This window comes from Oryctolagus cuniculus, chromosome 3 (genome assembly GCF_964237555.1).
Source record: "Oryctolagus cuniculus chromosome 3, mOryCun1.1, whole genome shotgun sequence".
Classification (NCBI taxonomy): domain Eukaryota; kingdom Metazoa; phylum Chordata; class Mammalia; order Lagomorpha; family Leporidae; genus Oryctolagus; species Oryctolagus cuniculus.
The window spans coordinates 79,208,474-79,225,681 of NC_091434.1; the positions used below are offsets into that span (position 1 = coordinate 79,208,474).

General features: G+C 35.5%; 1 protein-coding gene across 5 annotated transcripts in view; it reads left to right on the forward strand.

The window, feature by feature from the left end:
• The window catches only part of KCNH7 (potassium voltage-gated channel subfamily H member 7), a 511,727-nt gene that overhangs the window by 416,826 nt on the left and 77,693 nt on the right, over nucleotides 1-17,208 (forward strand). For all 5 annotated transcript variants that reach the window (XM_051848592.2, XM_051848593.2, XM_051848594.2 and 2 more), the window contains 2 exons: nucleotides 7,369-7,794; nucleotides 15,472-15,871. In XM_051848592.2, coding sequence (XP_051704552.1) covers nucleotides 7,369-7,794; nucleotides 15,472-15,871 — 826 coding nt within the window. The remainder of the gene's footprint in view (nucleotides 1-7,368; nucleotides 7,795-15,471; nucleotides 15,872-17,208) is intronic.

Below are 17,208 nucleotides of genomic sequence, written 5' to 3' on the forward strand. Positions count from 1 at the left end.
ATTCAAAACTCCCAGGTGAGCCCAGGCTTTGGATTTTTCCCATCTGAGTTTTAGACACAGTAAATCCCTCCTGGGTACTTCACACAAGCTCAACGACCAAGATAATATCACTGAGTGATCCCAGTTAACTTCTCATGGAACAAAAGAACCGCCTACCCTAGCCCTGTCTAAATTCCTGATCCAAGGAATTTCTTTTGAGTTCCTAAATTCTGGCTTTGTTTATTACAAGGAACAGATAACTGAAACAATTTCATCTCATTTATGTCCAGTCAATCTTTAGTTTTCTCCAATTGCTTTATAAGTATCTTGGCTATAGCTGATTTATTTGAATCAGAATATAAAGTAACCCTAGAACTTTAAACAGCAACGAAAATATTACATATGTGTGTAAACATTTCCCATTTCGTCAGTTAATTTTATATAAAGAGCCCAGTGTGAAGCAGTAGTTCTGTATAGATGGGCAATTTGGGAAAATATTACTATTTTCATTAAACAGATGAAATAAGATTACATTCAGATAGATTAAAGATGTATTAGAAAAATTATATATGAAATTAAAAATCAGTTCTTTAAATATGAAGCCCAGTTTTTTTTCCCTCACTCCAGACTTGGTTGAGGCTTCAGATACTATATCACCATGGTTGGCTCTAATAAGGTTTGCTATTAGTGGAGTAAAGGAATCAAATATTTCTCTACCAGTGATTTGTATTTATTTCACAAATGTATCCCCTCTTCATTTCTGCCACCTGATCCCCAGGGAAGGATTTAGTTGTCTCTCTCCCGGCTTACAAAGTCCTAATTGGTATCCAAGCCTCTGGTACTGATCATCTTTGATTTCTCTACCATTCTACTGACAGGTATATCTAACTAAAACTAAACCTAGAACCTTGAGTTCTCTGCCTAGTAGCATTTAGCAATTCTCAAACTGATACCCTGGAAATAAATATTTCCAAAGGATCATGACATCTGTTGGTAAAATCATAATATGTCTGTGTCTAAGAGAACACTGAAAACAATACTCTGAATCACTGCCATTTACTTGACTTCAGTGCCCATGACTTTAATTAGATTTAAAATAATATATCATAATGCTAAAGCCTGTTGTATATATAAAAGTGTTTCAATTATCTAACAAGTAAAGTCATGAGACATTTGAATGATCATACAATACATGTATAATTATTCAGAAGTCAAAGAACCTGTAGTGTAACATGTGATACCATACCCACAATGACAAATGCATAGTCAAAAGAAACTCTAATGTACATACTAAATTGTTAAGGTTCTGAATCAGTTAAGTATATATATCAATAACCTACCCTTCTTAACCCAGTTCCCCAGACAATTAGGTTAGCAAATCACTTAATGTAGAATCAATAATTCTTTGCAGTTACACTTAACTTCAACCAAAAAAATAAAACTTTTATGGAATGTTTAAGTAATGACATTTAAATTAGCTTTCAAAATCTAGTAGAAGCAATATTTGATTTCCTAAATAGCAATGAAATCATTGAATGGGGCATTACTAATTTGACAACATACATCTAACATACTTTTGTGATAGGCATTGAGAGTAGAACAAAGAAAAATATTTTACATATTAAATCATAGAAAGCCAAAATTCAATAATTTTTTACCTATAGAAATGTTAAATACTGAATTAATGGCAATAGTTTAGACCTTCTGGCTTTTTAAATCTTTTGTAATTTGTTTATTTTTATTGTTTGATATGCTTTTGCTTCCTAAGTCTGCCATAAAATGTACTACAAACTGGGTGGCTTAAGAGAATGAAGTTCTCGCTCAACTTCAGTTATATTAAGAATGAAACCTCATGGTGCCATGACTTCTGGACTCATAAGCCTGAAATCATGGTGTTGGCAAAGTTGGATTTTTCTGGAAGCTTTGATGGAAAATCTGTCTCATGCCCTTCTTCAAGTTTCTGGTGGCTACAGGCAAACCTCCACATTCCCTGGCTTGTGGCTGTACATGCCTCCATTGTCACATTGGACTCTGTGTGCCTTTGTAGCTAGGTATGCCAATTTCTACTTCTAAGGAAACAGTTACCAGGTAGAATTCACCCTTAATCACCATGATCTCAAATCTCAAAGAACCTGTTTCCAAATAAAGGCACATCCATGGATAGTGGGAACTCAGCATATCTTTTGAGGGTACTCGATTTAACCCAGAATAGTCATATGGAGATATATAGACCTAAGACATTTTAACTTAGTTTTAATTCTGAATGTATTTATCTAACTTTATAAATAAGAATAAAATAAATCAGAATTGGGGTTCTTCAATGAAGTTATCTTCTTATTCAAGTGTGAGAAACCTTGAAATAAAGTTCAAAACCTGAGGTTGCTAGCATGTCACATTGGACTTCCAGCAGCCTGGACTTGGCCCTCTCCATTGCTGCCTTCATCACTGCTTCTCTTACATTTTGTTCTTCAGCAAAATATAAGGCTGCTTACACTCCCTTAACACATAATGTAGTGTACTGTACTTCTTTATTCTTGTTCTTCTGTCCACTCTACCTATGATGTCCTTTCTTGCCCAACTTCCTTGTTCTCCAACTGTGTTCTCTTCTAAGCATGCTCAGAGTCTCAATTCAGCTACCATCTTTTCCTGAAACTCTCTATGGAGACCATCCCCATCCCTCATCACTACCACCACCAACCCCTGGCACTAAGTGAAGTGGCTCTCCACAGGGCTCCCATTTTACTGCATATCTGTTTCCAAACAGATGATAAACTCCATGATGTCATGGATGGTGTCTTCCCCATTTTTCAGGCTCCATCTCATAGCACATTGGTCCTCTAAGTGTTAAATCAGTGTTTATTTATATGGGATGGAGAGAGTTTCAGCCCATATGTTTACTTCTCTGAAGTTCCAAGGTGCTGCATGTATTCTATTCATACTTGTGATAACACAGGTATTTTAATTGCCCTTTTATGGGAAATTGGTATCAGAAGCTTATCACTAATGCAATGAACAAGCTCAAATAAAAATGCCTGTCTTTTTTTAATTATTATTATTTCACTGGTAGAGTTATAGACAGTGAGAGGGAGACAGAGAGAAAGGTCTTCCTTCCATTTGTTCACTCCCCAAATGGCCGCTACAGCCAGCGCTGTACTAATCCGAAGCCAGGAGCCAGGTGCTTCTTCCTGGTCTCCCATGTGGGTGCAGGGGCCCAAGAAGTTGGGCCATCCTCCACTGTCCTCTCAGGCCATGGCAGAGAGCTGGACTAGAAGAGGAGCAACTGGGACTAAAACCCGGCGCCCATATGGGATGCCGGTGCTGCAGGTGGAGGATTAACCAAGTGAGCCATGGGGCCGGCCCCAAAAATGCCTGTCTTTAAAATGACTTATTTAATCTTTTTGATCACTACATGCCCTTTATTACAAGAGAAATATGTGGATTTGGGAGCTATCAACAGCTCAAAACTTTAGTCCTGTTTTGATAGAATACCTTGTGTGCACAGAGGAATCTAATGAGAAAGGAAACTGGAGAGAGAATAGGTCTGTATTATAGATGACTTGGTAAGCCAAAATAAGGATTCGGATTTTACTTTCTACATACTGAGTAGTCCCTGGTTTTTTGAGAAAGGAATATTGTATAATGACACTTTGAAAAATAATAGATTTGTTCCAGACCAAAATTCACTCTGGAAGTATATATGAAACATAATGTATTTGAGGTTCTATTACTCTTTACTTGTCCCATGAAAAAAATCTAAAATTATTCCTATTTTGATTTTAGAAGTCTTATAATTAGAAGCATATGTATGTCTTTGTTTCTGAGGATTTTAAATATTTCAAAAATAATAAAATTACTTTATTTTCCAGATTTCTCTTTTGTTAGTGATCAGCTCTTGACATTTCTCATGACAACTTAAAATAAATCCCAGTCCCCTCCATAAGCTTGTTCATTTAAATTTACTCTGGATTGACTAATGCTCAAGTCCGATTCTTTATTTTTTAAAATATTTTAAAAATATTTGTTATTTATTTGAAAGGCAAGGTATTAAAGACAGAGAGAGAGAGAGAGAGAGAGAGACTTCCCATCTGCTGGTTCACTCCCCAAATGGCAGTAACAGCTAGGGCTGGCCAGGCTCAAGCCAATAGCCAGAAACTCCATCCATGTCTCCGACCTGGGTGGCAGAGGTCCAAGTGGGCATCTTCTACTGTTTTCCCAGGTACCTTAGCAGGAAGCTGGATAGAAAGCAGAGCAGCTGGGACTCAAACCCGTGCTCTGATATAGGACGCCAGCATTACAGGTAGGGACTTAACGTGCTTGGCCACAATACCTGCCCCTGTATTATGTTTGTGTAAATCAATTTAGTTGTTATCTGAATTCTTGACTATTGTAGCTAAATTCCTCTGTTATATTTAAAAGCTATTTTGTTTCTTGTTTGGGAATATTCCCTAAGATGAAAGTGATATTTCATTGTACAGGGTGGGAAAATGATGTTTGAAAATAAAAACAAGATTTAAAATTGAAATTTGCCTGATCAGCCCTTGCCCTGACTGTTGATGAACAACTTAATATGTTATCCCTCTTAGTATTTTTTTTGTTTGCTCTATTTAATACTTTTGGTTGAATACTGTAATCTATACACAGTAATTCTTAAGTGTTGAAACTTAACTGAAAAGTGATCCCTGTTAAATATAAGAGTGGGAATAAGAGAGGGAAGAGATGTGCAATTTGGGACATGCTCAAGCTGACTTACCCCAAACGGTAAAGTTAGAAACATACCAGGGGATTCCAATTCAATCCGATCAAGGTGGCATGTACCAATGCCATCTCACTAGTCCCAGTGATCAATTTCTGTTCACAATTGATCAGAATGATAGGACTAAGAGCCAAAGGGATCACATAAACAAGACTAGTGTCTGCAAATACTAACCGATAGAATAAAAAAGGGAGAGAACGATTTAACATGGGAAGCGAGATACACAGCAGAACCATAGAATGGCAGATGCCCTAAACAGCACTCTGGCCTCAGAATCAGCCCTTAAGGCATGTGGATCTGGCTGAAAAGCCCATGAGAGTATTTCAGGCATGGAAAGACAAGACACTCTGGCAAAAAAAAAAAAGAAAGAAAAATGACCTAAATGAAAGATCTCCACGAGTGAGATCCCAGTGGAAGGAACAGGTCATCAAAGAAGGAGGTACCTTTCTCTGAAGCGAGGAGAGAACTTCCACTTTGACTATGACCTTGTCTAAATATGATCAGAGTCGGTGAACTCAAAAGGCTTCCATAGCCTTAGCAACTCATGACAAGAGCCTAGGGTGATTACTGATGCCATAAACAAGAGTGTCAATTTGTTAAGTCAACAACAGGAGTCACTGTGCACTTACTCCTCATGTAGGATCTCTGTCCTTAATGTGCTGTACATTGTGATTTAATGCTATAACTAGTACTCAAACAGTGTTTTTTACTTTGTGTTTCTATGTGGGTGCAAACTTGAAATCTTTACTTAATATATGCTAAACTGATCTTCTGTACATAAAGAGAATTGAAAATGAATCTTGATGTGAATGGAAGGGTAGAGGGAGCGGGAAAGGGGAGGGTTGCGGGTGGGAGGGAAGTTATGGGGGTGGGGGAAGCCATTGTAACCCATAAGCTGTACTTTGGAAATTTATATTCATTAAATGAAAGTTAAAAAAAAATAAACCCGAAAAAAAAATCTAAAACCCAAAACACTTACAGTCCCAATTATTTAGGGTACCAGATGAAATGTACAATTTATAATAAGTACTGAAGAGGGAGATCCAAGATGGTGAATAGGAAGGGAGCTTAAAAAAAAAAAGAAATTTCCCTGAAATAATTTACTATTGTAATCAAATTATAATCAACATGGATGACATTACATAAAATGCACAAACAATACTCTCTGACTAACCAATGGGATTATCTGAGATCCACACTGCCGAGATGGCAGGTATTAGCTATCTTTAGAATAGTCTAAGAAAATGCACTTAGTGAAATTAACTTTGAAATGGGAACATTGTATATGCATAGGATATTCACGGTGTAAGACTGTAACCCATATATTCTTCTAAAAGTGGCTGTTGGGCGGCATTGTGGTGCAGCAGGTTAAACCGCTCCTGCAACTTTGGCATCTATGAGCATGGGTTCAAATCGTGGCTGCTCCACTTCTAATACAGCTCCTTGTTAATGTTCCTGGGAAAGCAGCAGAAGATAGCCCAAGTCCTGGGACCCCTGCATCCACGTGGGGGACCTGGTTGGAGTTTCTCATTTCTATGTTCAGCCAGGCCCAGCCCAGGCTATTTAGAGTGAACTAGTGAATGGAAGATTCTCTCTCTCTCTCTCTCTCTCTCTCTCCCTGTAACTCTACCTTTCAAATAATTATAAAATAAACCTTTAAAAAAATCTGGCTCTCTGTATCCCATGTATTAAGGCTAACTCCATTTACTGGGGAGCTGGATAACCTTTTGCATTTATCTGTGATTTTAGAACTTGCTTTAAAATCACAAGCACTTTTCATGATGTTAGGGACATGACTCAAGTTTAGCTCTCATTTTGTCAAATAAATTAAGACTCTAAAAATATGAATTATTTTAGTTTACCCAATGTTTTATTAGGCAGAATAAATTTTAGAATTTAAGAACAACCTTGGTGACTAAAAATCCTGCAATATTTCCAGATCCATATTCTGAGCATCTTGCAGTATTTTCCTTTTATTGCGCTCTAGGTGTGATGGAAGAGTTTTATTAAAGTATGTTTGTGCCAAATTATATTCTTTCAACTCTTTAAGAAAAAGACTTTCGTGTGTTTCTATTAATCTCATTTGTCTTCTTCCCCCTGATGTTGAAACCAGATCGCAGATGGGAAAATTCTGCTTAATTAAATATTTGAATGAGTTGAGTTTAATTTATCAAAGTTTAATTATCAATTAAATATATGTGAATTAAATATGGTCATGGATTCAAATAGACTGCTTCTATTCATTATAGTCATCATTTTCTAAATTTGAAAACCGAGGTTCTCATATATGAAAAGTGAATTTATGATTGTCTAAAACCAGCCATGTATTTTTATTTCTGAGAAGTACTATGCTCTGTTGGAAAGACTAAACAGTTCTATTTCATGTAAATGTTCATTATTTTTTAGTAAAAATCATATTTATTCAGAAAAACCAATGAGGTTTTCTTGGGACAAATATGTGGCTTAACAGGAGTTTATTTGGGTTCATTTAAATGTATGTTTTTCTTTTATGCTTTAAAAGTATGTGAATCTTTCCTAACAGATTTTACTATATAATTACCTTAATATTCAGGTAGCTTTGTCAGATTAAATTGTGATATTTTTATAATGTGTGTGATTTTCTTTTCTATGTTCAGGTTCTCTCATTGGGAGCAGATGTCCTGCCAGAATATAAACTGCAAACACCACGCATCAACAAGTTTACAATATTGCACTACAGCCCCTTCAAGGCAGTCTGGGATTGGCTTATTCTGCTGTTGGTCATTTACACGGCTATATTCACTCCCTATTCTGCAGCATTTCTCCTCAATGACAGAGAAGAGCAGAAAAGACGAGAATGTGGCTATTCTTGTAGCCCTTTGAATGTGGTAGACTTGATTGTAGATATCATGTTTATCATAGATATTCTAATAAACTTCAGAACAACATATGTAAATCAGAATGAAGAAGTGGTAAGTGATCCCGCCAAAATAGCAATACACTACTTCAAAGGCTGGTTCCTGATTGACATGGTTGCAGCAATTCCTTTTGACTTGCTGATTTTTGGATCAGGTTCTGATGAGGTAAGAGCTGCTTAAGAATCTTATTTTCTCAAAGATTGCAATTATAAAAGTGAATCCACTTTAACTGCAAAAAAAAGATTGTTTTGCAAACTTCCTACATCTTATAGATGAAATTCATTTTCACTTGGAAATGCTATAAATTGAAATGAAGTCATTTTGCCATTGGAAATAATTTAAATTCTTTCTATTTTTGCTATAAGATAGAAAAGACTCTCCATCCTTTAATCAACAAACTAAATTTTGAAATAAGTGGTACATAGCACACAGCAAATTTCTAGGATGAAAATCTCTAAATATGAATGTTTGGATGTAAAATTGTCAAGCATTAAACATGTCTATTTCTTTTTGAACTCATTATTGTAGTTTGGGAAAACAGGAACTTGGTGGCTTTTTTTTTAAATTCAGATTATGTAGAAGAGGGCACTTTCTGAAATATGTTGTCCAAAATCTCTTGCTCCTGAATAATATCCAGTGGGAAAATGTTTCTGTATGTTCCCAACACCTTATAAATTTGGAGACTTCAAGGAAATGTGAGAAGTATATTATAGTGCATTTTCTGGATATTACAGTCCCTAACATACTCAAAACGCTCTTTGATCTCAAAAGAAGTTAGTTTTCCTAAACTCCCCCACCATTTATATGCCATTAATTTTGTGGTATACAATCTTCCTAAATTATATACTGGAAAGGTTTACAGAAGATGTGAATTAAGTATAGAAGATTGGAAAAAGCAACTTCAATGTTTTGATTTTTCTTTAATTTCAGTGTCCTTCTCTGCCTAACAATACTTCAGGATTTTTTTTCTGAGACAAATCTAACCGTACCATCTTCATATAGTTTCTATACAGCCAATGAAACTTTTAAGTTACAAGAGCCCTGGCCAGCGCCGTGACTCACTTGGTTAATCCTCCACCTGTGGCGCCAGCACCCCACGTTCTAATCCCAGCTGGGGCGCCAGGTACTAGTCCCGGTTGCTCCTCTTCCAGTCCAGCTCTCTGCTGTGGCCCGGGAGGGCAGAGGAGGATGGCTCAAGTGCTTGGGTCTCTGCACCCGCATGGGAGACCGGCAGGAAGTACCCAGCTCCTGGCTTCGTATGGGCGCAGCGCTGGCCCTAGTGACCATTAGGGGAGTGAACCAACGGAATGAAGGCCTTTCTCTCTCTCTCTCTCTCACTGTCTAACTCTGCCTGGCAAAAAATTAAAAAAAAAAAAAAAAGATACAAGAGCCCTCCTCTGCCAACAAGAATCAATAGGACTAAAAGTAAACTTCCTCCTACAGACTGGCCGTTAGTTAAAAGCAGGGGAAAGGAACAAATAGAAAATTCTCTTCCTGGATTCTTCAAACCTTAGACAAAGCCCCAATCCTAATTTTACTCGTGTATAAGAGGAAGACAATAGTATTACTATCCCCTCTCAATTTGCGTGTTTCTTTAAACTTCCATCTGAAACTCATAGCAAAATATTCAAAAAGAAAATCAGTGCTATTAAACTATTTGAACTTTTCATAGATGCCATAATTTTGTATTTTATCTAAAAGATAACAAAGTGAAATATTTCATTATTAACTTTTATCTTTTAGTTTCTATAAAAGATGGTGCACATACCAAATAAGCTCTTATCAATAAAACAGTCAAATTAATCCTCACTCTTTCAAAAGTTAAAATTTCTACACTAATAGTAAGTTAAATTTCAGCTTAGGAAAATAAAAGAAGGAATAAACAAGTCAATAGGCAAATAAGATTATTAGGGAAAGCTGCTGAATTTATGACATTTAAACAGTGGTGATCAAACAAGTCATGTATGTGTGGCTACAATTGGAAACTCAAATTGGAAGGACTTTATCTGATTGACATTTGGAAAAATGGAATAGGATGTTGTCTGTAGACTGGATAATCAGAGTAAGAACAAGGGAACTAGGTTTAAGCCCAGGCTGTAATGTGGGAAGGCCAAAATAGCTTGGATTATGTGGTGGCCATAGAGATGAAGAGAAAGCAGAGAAATGTGGGCTAGCTTTTGGAGGATCTATCATGACAGGACTCACTGATGGATCAAATACTATATGTAAGTGTTGGAGAAAAAGCAAGTTTAAGGATGATTCAAAGACTTTTTTTGCTTATTTATTCTTATTGAGGGGAAAAACAGTCTTGAAAGAAAAAGGGAGTCCCTATGTAACTTCAATAAATGATAATGCATTTATCCAGATGGTAGAAACATGGGGTGAAAAAGGTGTTCTGTGGGGGAGCAATTCCTCTTTTGGCCATCATAATTTTGAGATGCCTATTAGTCATCCAAGTACAGATGGCATGTAGGCATGTTGGGCACTCCATAAGCAATGAGAAAGATATATATGTGAATACAAAAACGAACAATGAGATTCATTAAGTTAAAAATTAGATATAATTATGGCAATAATTGGTCTGCATCCAGGATCATAAACCAATATCGGTGCATCCTTTAAAAGAGTCAGGAGATTCAAATTTGATGAATTTGAAGTAAAGCCTTGAAGCTTGCTGTTTTTTAAGAGTCAAGAATGATTCTGCTGTTTAGATATTCAAGATCCAGTGATCATATCTGAGACAAAAGGGAAGTTCAGGGGAAAACTTTCATGTACTCATAGGTTAATATTTCTGTAAAATAAATTCAAAACTATATAAATAAACAAATGAGGGGAGATTTTCTACAAACAATACAAACAGATATGAGTTGTTAATTGATCACTTTTAATTGAATTATTAAAATTAGCATATTAAAATAATTTTGTCAATTAAGAAACAATGCTTTTCTTGGCAGTTTTCCTAAGTGTTAAAATACATTGTTTTATGTCTTATTTATATGCAACTCTAGAGAAGAAAAATATTCAAATTCCATGTCCGTATTATTTTACCCAAAAACATATATATAAACAATGTTAAAAGGATAACTCTTAGCATATGCATTTTTACCAAAACAGATATAGCATAATTGCTCATATCTGTCAAAATAATATCTTAATTTTTTAGTTTGAGCAAACCACCTACTAATAGCTAGAGAGTTTTCTGTAATGTTAGAAGGATGTTGCAGAAAATGAATAGGGGCAATCATTGAACTTGACTCTATCATTAATATCTTCCTAATGTTAACATCATCCAGAGACACAATGAAAAGATTCTCCATTTCCCAATTTTTGCATCATCAAACATCACGCCACCTACAGCAAATTATCTCAATATCATTCAAGCAAAGAAACAATATCATTAGCTTGATTTCTAGAAAGTCAGCTTTTGATTATCTGCCTCAAATTTTTCACATTTTGCTAATTAATGGTAAGTCTTAATTTTATAGATATTCACAGTCTGAATCTAGAGATCCCTGCTTAGTTACATGCTTCATCAACCTTTTCACACCCTGAAAATTAGTATTCTTATGATTAATTACTTGCTTTGTTGACTTCTCACCTTTCAGATTTTACTGTTATTTTTCATGAATCCTGAATGCAAGCAAGAAAGGCCTTTGAAATCAGTGATTGCAGTGTTCTTTGAGGGAAAATTCCAGTAGAAATGAGAAATTTCTGCTCAGAAATTCTTAATAGATCTGATAGATGAATTGTGGAATGAACATTTGGAAAACTGGCAGACATCTATCACAGACTTTGATCGTCTCAGCTATTCCTTCTGAACCTGCTCCTAGCGTAGACATTATATGTTTGTTGAAAGCTAATTTCTAAAATCTCAGACATATTCATGTTCAATGTGAAATAACAAATCATTTTTTGAAGCTCTGCAAACATATACTTCTACACAAGAAGTAGCTCTGTCTTTCTCTGTATGGTTTCTGGCTTATATTTAGCAGAGTTTCCAATTGCTTGTACTTGGAACTTTGATCATATCTCCAAACTCTGTAGTGTGACAAGTGAGTGCTACAGGATCCCAAGTGGAATAAATTGTTGTGCTTTAAGTTGGTCATTCATTCATCACTTATATGTGATTGATAGACTACATTGTGCTAGAAACGGTATAACACAATTTTTGATTAAATGTTTTTTCAGGATACATTGAATTTTCATTTATCTATGGTTGCTTATTTGATGTAACGTTTGCTTGGTAATGTTTACAATAATGTGATTGCTACTTTTCTGTGTTAGTGAAAGAAAAAAGAAAATGAACTCATATTGCAACAAAATAGAAGGCTGGCTATAAAGCAAAATGAAAATGTCATCATATAAAAGTTAAATAATGGAATGAGCTTTTCTGTGAGGTTGTAAAATTCCTTCTTTAAAAGGCATACATTGTGAAAATGTTGGCCGGCGCCGTGGCTCAATAGGCTAATCCTCCGCCTTGCGGCACTGGCACACCGGGTTCTTGTCCCAGTCGGGGCGCCGGATTCTGTCCCGGTTGCCCCTCTTCCAGGCCAGCTCTCTGCTGTGGCCAGGGAGTGCAGTGGAGGATGGCCCAGGTGCTTGGGCCCTGCACCCCATGGGAGACCAGGAGAAGCACCTGGCTCCTGGCTTCGGATCAGCGTGGTGCGCTGGCTGCAGCGGCCATTGGAGGGTGAACCAACAGCAAAGGAAGACCTTTCTCTCTGTCTCTGTCTCTCTCTCTCTCACTGTCCACTCTGCCTGTCAAAAAAAAAAAAAAAAAAAAAAAAAAAGTAAAGATACTTCAAAATGCTTGTGGAAAATTAAATCAAAAGATAGGTTTATTTTGGTACAAAAAATTTTAAATCCATGCATAGTATTTCATAAGATCATATACACATTGTAGTGACTGATTTCCTTGGAGAACTTACTGTCATATAGGTTTATTGGTTTTATCTTAATTTTGATATAATACTCAAAGAAACATTGAGATTTGGAGGAAAAAGAAGAGGGCAAAAGAAAGGTAACATACATTAATTTCTTTTCTTGGCATAAAATCATTTTCACTTTACCATGTTAACAGTCAGAAGAGTCATTAGTACTTATTATCACAATATTTATAAAGAACAGTTCATTTATTTTGAAGCATTTCACTTTGTAGAGAAAACTACCTGGAGAATTGTCATTATATTTCATTTATTTTGAGATTCATATAGAAATTTTGTTACCAAAACGATAATGAATAGTAACCATCAAATATTTCTTATTTCTCAACACAAGTAAACAGGTGGCAGAATTATGAGGAAAAATAAATACAGGAACCTGTGCTGTGTAGAAAAGACAGGATGGTTCCTGTTAGTGGAGTCTGAGTATTCAGTACATCAAAATAAAGTTCTTGTCTTTCAGAGTTGAAAGGCTTGCTCTAAAGATTTTAGCTATTAATGCATTTGGAAACTGAATGGATAAGAGTGAAATTGTCATCCTATAATTTGATCATTGTTTATAGCCCTTGTCTATATTCCATGAAACAGTGGTCTTTCTACTTTTTGCTTGTTGAACACTATATTCAATTGAGCATTAAACTTGTGATAGTAAAATAAATTAAAAAATATCTTATCATAGAAAAAGAAAGTATGGAAGCTCTATTGGTCCATTTCACAATATTAATTTCCTCCTTATCAATGAAAATGAAAAGTGGGGAGATACTTAAATAAGATATGAACATGTACCATTTATTGACCATTATCTACAACTCAGTAGCATAGCCATTATTATTCCCATTTATAGATGAATAAACTGAATCTTGAGACAAAATGAATAACTTTGCCAAGGTGACACACCTTATGGAACCAGAATTCAAACATGAATTCATCTGTTCCAAAGTATCAGCACATACTCCTAAGTTAAATATTGCTAATACAAATATAAGTAGTCCAAATTATTCCCTTTTTCCAGGAATCTACCTGATACTATCTTAATCATTCATTTATTCATTGAGAGGAAATAATACTTTTAAAGTTATGGAAAAGGAAACAAATTATGTCTTCATTTCAATCTGAGAAATAATAACTCAGTACTTGAAACAGAAAGATTTATGTCTCTTTACAACCAAAATGATCAAAGATTGGAATTCAGTTATTAACTCAACACATAATTTGCTCCACTCACTTTTAGAAGGCTCCAATCCTACATAAAAAAATTCAAGGGTGATAGAGGGATGCCCTTTGCCTATGACCACTAAGGCACAAGGTAAAAACTTAGAATACTTATTATAACATTTTAAAGAAAATGTTTCTCGGCCGGCGCCGCGGCTCACTAGGCTAATCCTCCGCCTAGCGGCGCCGGCACACCGGGTTCTAGTCCCGGTTGGGGCGCCGGATTCTGTCCCGGTTGCTCCTCTTCCAGGCCAGCTCTCTGCTGTGGCCAGGGAGTGTAGTGGAGGATGGCCCAGGTGCTTGGGCCCTGCACCCCATGGGAGACCAGGAAAAGCACCTGGCTCCTGGCTCCTGCCATCGGATCAGCGCGGTGCGCCGGCCGCAGCGCGCCGGCCGCGGCGGCCATTGGAGGGTGAACCAACGGCAAAGGAAGACCTTTGTCTGTGTCTCTCTCTCTCACTGTCCACTCTGCCTGTCAAAAAAAAAAAAAAAATGTTTCTCTTAAAGTTTAGTGCTCTTTTTTCACTATGTCATCAGTAGATCTGGAGGGAAAGTTATTCCATGTACTATTTCATCAATTAAGGTAAAAATGTTCCTAACTCAGTGGTATATACTTTGCTAAATAAACACAAACAATGAACAGATAAAATTATTCAATATTTGATCAGTAAACACTATGTAACTATGGAATAATTATATGTCCAATGAATTATATAGTACTTATATCTGACATTATTTAGGAAACCCAAGAAATGAACTTGTAATTTGTACTTTTCAAATTCCAAGTCCAAACAACCAGTTAACTATCCTGTTATTAGATAAATATCCTATCATTACATACCTGGTCAATACCAGTCATGCAGTTAATTACACATATCATACTCCAAAGTAGAGTATAATTATACTATCATTGAGATATCAAGAAATAATTTATAAATTTAACATATGTAGTAAAAAAGAAAAAATGTGATTAAATATAGCCATAGTCATTCTTCCAATAAATGTTCCCACATTTAAGAAAAGAAAGAGCTTGACTGACTCCCCGTTACTCAGGTCTTTCTCAAATGAGATTCAAACTCTGCATCAAAGTCTTTTGTCACCTCCTTTCTAGAATGGTCTCCATCTGAACCCATGCTCCAGAATTATCCTTTATAACACTACTCTGTTAGTGTTTTTCACTATCGCGTTTTTCACTTTCTAAAACTATCTTATTATTTATATGTTTATAAAATATCTACCTGTCCTCAATATAATAACTGCTTCTCAACATCAGAGAAGACACTATCTACTTAAGCACCTCTCTGTTAGAAAAGTTACTGTGTCTGTTCAATACCTTAACCCAAATATGAGGCAGGTTGTAGTACAGAGTAACATACTGGGATGTTGAAAAATGGATGATCTACTGAGTACATATTATGTGCAAGGTACTTGGTTTGAGCGTAAAACAAGACAGATTCTCTGTCTCATGGATATTGAATGCCAAGATACTGAATTAACAGCTGTATACTTTGATTTTACCAAGCAGGTATAGAATCTATTCAAAAGAATCAGCTTTAACAGTTAAATAGACAGATATCCTCAATGCTATCAACTTGTTTTCATCTATTCCGCTTAGTTTGTTTCACATGAACACAATGAAATTTTGAATTGTTTACCCACTGTTTCTGACCTAGCACATTTATTCCCGCAGACAACAACCTTAATTGGTCTCTTGAAGACTGCTCGACTCCTCCGTCTAGTGCGAGTAGCCAGGAAGCTGGACCGATATTCAGAATATGGCGCTGCTGTTCTAATGCTGTTAATGTGCATATTTGCCCTGATTGCTCACTGGCTGGCTTGCATTTGGTATGCAATTGGGAATGTAGAAAGGCCATATCTGACTGACAAAATTGGATGGTTGGATTCCTTAGGACAACAAATTGGGAAACGATACAATGACAGTGACTCAAGTTCTGGACCATCCATTAAAGACAAATACGTCACAGCACTTTATTTTACCTTCAGCAGTTTAACCAGTGTAGGATTCGGGAATGTGTCTCCAAACACCAATTCGGAGAAAATCTTTTCAATCTGTGTCATGTTGATTGGCTGTAAGTAGATTTCTCTTTTTTTGTCTGTTCCAAAAAATACCACAAAACTGACATCCCTAAAACATGTAGAATAAAGCATGGAAAATTATACAAAAGTCTGGAGATAATGGAATTATACCTATGGGTACTATATTATATCAAACTTGATGCTGTGAAGGAGAGACACCAAGAGGTCTTTCTGGACCTCAGGAAATTATGGTCATACAATTAAAATAACATGGGCTGTTGAGAGTTAGAAATTGAAACTTTCAGTTCATTTTTAATGCTATGAAAATTGTCTGTTATTTATTACCAATGATGGTTTTCTAGTTTAGGCTGGGGCCAGATTAGAATGGGAAATATTTTTTTGCTTTATATATTGTAGCTATAGATAGATGATTAGATAGATAGATAGAAGACACACCGCTGTTCATATAATTGTGCAATCAGTATGCTTACATTGCAAGCTAATATTTCATATGTATGTATATATACATAACACACACATGCATGATCCTTTTCCTGTGACATTTTACTATGACCTAAGTGAATACCCATTACTCTATGATGGGATTTCATAAGCATTCTTTATAAAGTATATTCTTTAAAATTAAAAAAAATGAAGAAATTTCAATGTCAAGGTTAAAACAATTACACTACGGAAACACTAGAAGTAACCTTGCTGATGGTTGGCAGAAATATAATGCATTTTGAGAGCTTCAAAAAGAGCATCATTCTTACAAAGAATCCAAAGTTGAAAATATATCCTGATAGTTTATATTAAATATAAAGCATATTGATTAATGAAATGTACTTAACTAAGCCCTATTTATGAAACTTAAATAGGTTCACTAAGCTTGTATTTTCATATGTGTATGTTTTAATGTTTTTCTTTTAGTAAAATTTGGGTAAGATAGTAAGATTCAATCCAAGTCTTGATTACAAAATCAGAAGTCCCATTGTAACCAGAAGGAAACATATGTTGAGCCTAATATAGAAAATAGAGATATCCATTCAGGAGAGACTGAATCTCTGAGAACAAATACATTCCCAGCCATTTTGTTATTACAACTACTGATAAATATTTCATAATACTTATAAACTTCAGTAGCATAAGAAACAAATAAGGAAAGAGGTTTTTCTTCATTAAACACTTACATACAATAGAGATATATACTTTTTAAAGAAAACAGAATTTGTATTTCCAAACTTGGAATTTTCAAGAACATTTTAAAATTGCATTGAAGCTTAGCCAGTTCACTTGACAAACAAAACCACAAAAATCATCATGAGCAGACTACAAAAAATTATGAAGTTTTCCAAGTAAAAGGAAAATGATACTAAGTACAATTTTTTTT